This window comes from Opisthorchis viverrini, assembly GCF_000715545.1.
Source record: "Opisthorchis viverrini unplaced genomic scaffold opera_v5_68, whole genome shotgun sequence".
In the NCBI taxonomy this organism is placed as follows: Eukaryota; Metazoa; Platyhelminthes; class Trematoda; order Opisthorchiida; family Opisthorchiidae; genus Opisthorchis; species Opisthorchis viverrini.
The window spans coordinates 853,153-860,563 of record NW_008751724.1 but is presented as its reverse complement, the minus strand read 5'-3'; the positions used below and the strand labels follow the sequence as shown (position 1 = coordinate 860,563).

Genomic DNA, 7,411 nt, shown 5'->3' with positions numbered 1-7,411 from the left:
ACCGTACCGTAGAAAACTTCGAATTCTTGAGAATCTGCAGTCAAACAGCGTCAATTAACACTTATAGGTTATTTGCCTTTCACTCAAATGGCATTTACGTTGTTGCAGTTATTATATGCATAGAGTGCTGGTAAATGGAAGTGCCGTTCCCGTAGTTTCTTTGTCAGGGAGAGTCCAATTTGCGGGTTAGACACCGTGGATATTGTGGTGTCTTGGGTGTCTTAGAATTCAAGATCATTAATCACCAAACACCTTGTACGTGATACAAACTACCGAGATGTGTTTTAACTATAGTCTGTTCTGTTTAGGAATTTTCAACTTCCTCTCACTACATTGTTGTTTCAAACCAGTACTTCCGCCCTAAAAGTGTTGTACAGCGGAACCGTTGGGGTATATACGAATTGTTCACAAGCAATTACAAACCAAGATGGTATTTTCGATGACGCTATGAAAAGCCACTGAAATGCCGACAAGTTTTCAAGAAAAAACTGAACACCTCAGTCCTTCAATAAGTTAACAAAACCGTAGTCTTTAACTTTCGACCTAATTTGAGATGTGACCTAAGAACATGCTTCATCTGGTGGAGGGATGAAGTCATTCCACCTAAGCGACCACTATTCGTGTGATCATGACGTGATTTCTGTGCGATATATTCTGAAAGACATTGGTCAGTCATATTCGTCGAACACACGCCGTTTTCTACATGATAATGAACCCAAACAGACCAAAAGGTTTCACAAAGTGATCATGTATTAAATGGACTTCGCAAAATTTTCAACATCTTCAAGGAGGCTGCTTGCGACGAAACAAAATTTTCACGTCGCGGCCGGGTAAGCCCGCATCTGTCGAGTTGCAACAACAACACCGTTTTGACGTGATACACCGATTGCAGTGAAAAAACAAATGAAACGAACCAAAGTGTGAGATTATCTGAAGGCAAGGAGTGCCTGGTTCGCATGATTAAGGTGAAACAATTGCGGCTGTATAACATACATTCTGGTGACAATGTGGTGTCCTGTATCTACACCACACCCTCCGGTTCATTCGTTTTTTTTCAAACCTTTGCTTGTTGATTTATTCCCGCAGTTTCGACTGCCAGAATTTCAGCCAGACTTGTGCATGATTAATTTGCCCTCTCGATGCACGCGGGGGTAAATCTGGGTAACTATTTATTTTGCAGGGTGTTGGTTGCTTCGGTCTGTTATTTTGGAACTTCTTTGCATATCATTTATGATGTATGCAAAAGACTAAATGCATTTTCACTCTGGTAACCTAGCGAGTCATTATGGAGATTTTAGTTTCCCTCGTCTCACCTGTTTTCGTTGGTTTAGAGTCTCAAATACATTGTCCTGGGCACTTCAATACTACGGTATATAACACCGTAGACTTGCAACCAGTTTAATCTCCGCATAATTCTCTAGCAACTGAGTTCCACATTATCAACTTGAGTATTGACTGCCCCAGTAAACTGAAACAAAACGGAATATGCAAAACGGTATAGGCTGTTTGTAGTCCATACGCCTTGTGAGATGAAACGGATTGTTCGCGCCACCGTTTCCCAGACAGTAGACTAGACGCCAAGCCATTGGAGATGAGAGCAGACTGGAATATTGCTAATGGTTGGTCATTATAGAAGAAGGTACTAGGTGAGAAAGCTAATCTTTAACAATCACACTGTTCTGAATAGTACACTTCAACTGGTTCTCGACTGGTTCTTGAGTAGAAAGCTGTGCTCAGCAAAGCAGTCTGAAAACAGTCTGTTTTCGCATGCTTACGTCCAGGTTGTAGAGTTGCAATTTACTAGCTAATATAAGGCCTGATTGCTGATGGTTTTTGCCTTCTGCGGCAAAAATGGTGTACGATCAATAAATTAAACAGTATCTAATCTGTAGTTGCGATTTCACGTGAAGAAATTAGCCTGTACTTCTGTTTGTTTGATTTTTCCAGCACTTAGAACCATAAATGTGTGTTCTGCTTTGTCAGGGTAATTTCGTCAAAATGAGAATGTGAGTATGAAACGTCGCGCAAAAGCATATCCATAAAATGCAACATATCGAAAAAACGCTTTCGAGATAATGATGGATGCTGAAGGTCTTCGTTGTTTATTCCAACATTTGTCGAATTCTAAAGAGTCCAAGGTAAAGAAGCGCTTGCCTGCAGGCGCGTGAAGTTTTCCCACTTATACAACATGAAAACAAATCCATTAGGTTTCCTTAAAGCATACAAATATGTCCTAATCAGAGGTAAAACATATGCAAACGACAACTGAAACAGAGTAAATTATCAAAGTAATTCTTTTTTGCCTCAAAATAAACTAAATCCCCGAAGCCCAGTGTTCGGACGTGGTTGTGATAGTTCAAATCTAAAAATTATGGATCTTCAAAATCCGGTCAATTGAGCTTTATATGCCAGTTCTTTTGACACTAACTATGATGGTGATCACAACAATAAATAATAATATAGTTAGCAAAACCAGCTACCGTCCTTGGCAGTCGGTAACCCTGATTCCATTTGTGTTGTTTTTGTTGTTGCAGAAGGACTTCCACAGCGAACCGATGCTCCTGATATAACAGAACAGACAGAACAAGTGACAAGTGAATCTGATTTGCTAAAGGCAGACGATGCAGCAACCGATGTGGATCCACCAACATCCTTACCGACAGTGCCTGCCGGAAACATCCAACTAACCAGTTTGAGCGACAATATAACCATAGAGCAAAATGTAACAACCGAGCTGAAGCCACATCCAGAACTGTCACCAGCTCAGTTATATGATGAACAAACTAACGCAACCAACGCATCTGGCGAAATTGAGCAGACACTGACGGTGACAAGCACCACACTCCCCAAGGTCATTCTGGCTACCCCAGTGAGACAGGATGTATCGTCCGATGGTTCCGCTGAAAATAGTTTTTCCAACGAGAGCACGTTAACACCTACAGAACGTTCGGCGTACACCTCATCGGAAACAACGACAGTTGGCTATGACAACAGTACATCAAATTCAGTCACCAACTCATACGCAGCTGAAACTGAGACAGAGGCGCAGTCAACGAATCAGTCATTCCCTGCTTTCGATATTCTCAATGGTACAACAACAGAAGCCTATACGTCTCCTATAAATACCACATTACCACACACTACCATCTTAAGTGATATTTTCAACCCAAGTTCATCTGACTTTCCGCAATCAACAGGATCGGAGAAGAATGTTACGGTAGAGAACAACAAACCAGCCCCTCCAGATTTTCTGGAAACGTCTACTTTGGAACCAATTACCACAGCCAACGGCACTGAAATAGCGACGGAGGGTATGTTTGTCACTTTGACTACTTCAAACGACGTCACCGACACGGATCTCAACGTCACATATTCTGATACAGTGAAAAGCCTCACTTCAGAGATGGCCACAGAAGTCACAAACTTCAACTCTTCTACACTTCCACATTCGAACGAGTCATGGACAACTGACTCCATGACATCCGATTCCACACTCGGGAAAGTGGACACCATAAACACCACTCAATTTGCGACAGAGGACGCGTTTGTTACACAACCTACAGTGGGAAGTGATGCTATCAACTCGACTACACAACCTTTGACAACTTCTACGTCGACGGAAAACCGCATCAGTTCAGAGAACGCAACTATGCTAACTGGTATATCAAGTGACGGCGGTATGTCGGATGCTACTACAATTTCACCACTTACAACAAGGGCGTTCAACGCAACCGCAGTTTTAGACGAAAGAACCGAATCAGCAGCGGCAGCAATCCATTCGTCAACAATCTCGGTTCCCCTCACGGAAGCACACTCTACCAGTTCAATGGTTTCAACGCCAGACGAAGTCACTACATCACTTGTGAACGGTGCAACAACCACACCAGCAACCTTGAGCACAGCGAAGCTAACTACTGAAAATTTGACCAATTCCCAGTCAGAGCACTCAACCACGGTATCGACAGATAGTGCCACAGGGTCACTGAGTACCATCGAATTTACTGCATATACTGAACAGAGTTCAACAGTACCAGTGGCGAACTCGAGCGCTGGAACATATGAACCCACAGCCACCGTGAAACCTTCCATGTTAGTCTCGCCCGGAATGTCTGAGATCATGACAACACAGTTATATGAAGGTACAGCCAAATCACCTACAAGCGGTAGTGTGGATGCTTCACCTGCGGAAACACATACCCTCACAACTCTACTGGTATCTCCCGTGCCAACCGCAACTTCAATCCCTGAGGACGTTACGACAAAGATGGAGGAAAGTACAATCCAGTCATTCTTTACTAACAGTACAACAGCTAGCGATCTCGATATTCTGAGTACCGATCAGAGAAGTTCGACTGCTGATCCAAGTGCAACATCAGTGTCGATTACTAACGCTTCTCCGACGGCAGCAGATACGCTAGGAACTACCGTGGAACCTTCTGAACTAACTTCTTCTGGAATGCTTGCATCGTCATCCGGAGATCAGTACACATTGCAAACATCCATAGGCAGTGGTTTCACAACTGATAACCTCGAGACGATGGGTACCTCTCAAGGCATTCCAGATTCTGAGCCGAGTTCGACTACAAACGTGGCGGATGCAATTACTAATCACGTGGGACTGGACAAATCAACAGCCACCATAAAACCCTCTGATGCAGTTGCTGTGGAAGCTTCTACGCATGTGATGACCGAAGTACCTCAGAGTACACTTCAAACACCTGTCTCAATGGGAACAAGTGGTGATACATCAGGAACTGATAAAACCCCAATATCGGGTATCACGACAGAAAAGGTCACCGAATTTCCCATGCAAACTACAACTGATTTGGAATTAACTACAGTTATAAAAACCACAGAAACAGCTCTTCCATCAACAGCTGTTGAGTTTTCGGAAAGTTCAGGAACAACAATGTCAATTCATACATCTTCTCCTAAGCTAAGTACCATCTTTCAGACCACAGATTCCTCGCCTGAAGCAGCCACTAATGTAGCCGCTGAGTTTAGCTCTACGCCGTTGGATTCCTTTGTGGAGAATGGAAGCTCTAAACCCACTACATCGTTCGACGCATCTGTAACCATCGCTACGTCTGACTCGATTTCGACTGAGAGTGAAAACTCAGTGACGAGTGTCCCCGCCTCATGTACAACATCAGAAACCTTGTCTGCTTCAGCTTTGCTAAGCACAGAAGTCAATAATTCAACCACAAGTAAAATTACTGACCACACTACGACTTCTCTGCCTCCTGCGGCTACAGATGTTTCTTCTACGACAAAGCTGACACCTACTAAGTCACCCAGACCATCGGTAACTAAGCTCCCCATTATGTACACAACTAGCACCAGGCGAGATGATGATGACGATGACGACGATGACAGGAGATAACTAAGCCATTATGTACACAACTAGCACCAGGCGAGATGATGATGACGATGACGACGATGACAGGAGTGACGATGATAAGAAAAAGAAAGAAAAGGAAAATAAAAAGAAGGACGACACAGACGATGAAACAGATGACGAAGACAACGATAAAGAGAGCAAACCGAAGAGCAAAAGTGACGAGGAAAGTGAAGAAGATGATAAATTGAAATCTGATCAACACGACGGTGGTGACGATAAAGATGCTGAGAAGAAAAAGAAAAGGAGAAGGTGCCAAAAGCAAAATACCCGTGGAAAACGTACGTGTGACCGGGAGGAAAAAGAGGATAAGAAACCCAAAGACGATGACGACACCGACGATGAACAAAACGAATCGGAACGACGAGAACACGGGAAATGCTCGAATAAATCAGATACCGATTCGGATGACTAAACAACTGCAGTTGATAAAAACTCTTGAAACGCTTCTCAAACCGTTTCCTTCTGATTAAACATTTATTCTACACAAGTGTATGAAACCCACCAATATTAAAAAAAGACTATGCGCACCTTTCAACATTTTAGTGAATCATTTCATGCTTTCATACAGAACGCACACAAAATTCATATTACTTGATTCTTCCCTGACCGATCGTCTTCTGTTTTTTGTGATATTTTTTCTCAATACAAAATTGTTCTACGGTTGTAATGGAGCGTTTTCATAGATTACAAGGTTGTGTAATTGTGGTTAAGTAATCGCTAACTTCAGCGAATCAGGTTTCCCGTAATTTTCGATGTATCATTTATCCCAACTTAATTGTTGTAGCAGGTAGGTAGCGGCACTTTTATGACAACCTGCTTGCAGGAATATTGTGGTCACTTTTAACTTGCCATCGTGTACGTCATTGCTGAAATGACCGCCCAGATGATGTACTTTTTGCATCGATATAGGATCGACAGTTTTGGCTGATGTCGCATTACTGGTGTTTAGAATTTTGTGGTGATTAGCACGGCAGCAAATCATGTGTTCACAGCGGATTTTCTGCCGTCAACGATGATGATGATGATGATGATGAATCTGGGGAAGCTAATTTTGAAGCGTTGCAGCAGCTGTGTATCGGTTGACTGGAAGTTACGTACATCGCAGGTAGTGTAACATAACCTGGCTTAAAAATTCCAACCTTCTTCATTCTTTGTCTCGGTTGATATGTATGCATTATCTTAGCATACATGCAATCTGCCGGATTTATTCACGTTTCCTGGGCTGACGTCCTTCGTGAGCTAGATGTTTTGAAGCGCTTTCCGGTAAGAGACCCCGCGCTCAATATAAGACGCCGTTGATCAGACATCAACAAATTACTTTTGTCATTTTAATCTCCCATTGTGCTGACTGACAGTACGTGTGAGTGTAGAAAAAAGGCCATTGCATCAGAAAATACATAGAAGGATTTTCTGGGACATAAATTGGAAACATCTCAATGTCCAAGAAACGTTGGGAGCGGGCACTTCATATCAGATTTTGGGCGTTTCAGCTAGCCAGCTCCAAGTCAACAGTTTGCCAAACTACGTGCTTGAGTTGCTTGCCTGTTGGGATGGACAGTTTTTAAGTAAAGGCATGTGATTAGGAAAGAGATATTTTGGCTGTTCTCTTCTCGTTCATAGGGGCTGGGACTTTCAGCTGACGAATGAGGAGCAATCAAACCGATATATGGAATACCAGTCTGGTATTCTCTATAATGGTTACCGCCAGATGATTATTCGCCGTGCGTCATATTCCGCTGGCTTTCCTCTATTCTGAAAAATGGCAAGAGAGAGAAGTGCCTTCTTTTCGTAAAACGTAAAGAACGTTCTAGTTTTGACTTCCACAGGACTGTACCAACATTTGCTTCCGCTAACCACTCAGTTCGCGGAAAAATCAATCACCTGCTTAACAGTAAGGCAGTAATACGCGGTTTTTTTCAAATGCCGTGAGAGTTTTAAAGTCTCTATTGGAAATGACTCATGATCTGTTTCACAAAAATTAATCTACTAAACCTATCCATCCAGATTAGA

At 42.7% G+C, this 7,411-nt stretch overlaps 1 protein-coding gene across 1 annotated transcript in view; it reads left to right on the top strand.

Annotated features, from left to right (window-relative positions):
- The window catches only part of T265_04238 (hypothetical protein), a gene marked incomplete at both ends in the record, with an annotated part of 9,946 nt that extends 4,133 nt beyond the window's left edge, over window positions 1-5,813 (top strand). Inside the window, 2 exons of the mRNA XM_009168931.1 lie at window positions 2,535-5,207; window positions 5,389-5,813. Coding sequence (XP_009167195.1) covers window positions 2,535-5,207; window positions 5,389-5,813 — 3,098 coding nt within the window. The remainder of the gene's footprint in view (window positions 1-2,534; window positions 5,208-5,388) is intronic.
- Between the last annotated feature and the right edge of the window lie 1,598 nt (window positions 5,814-7,411).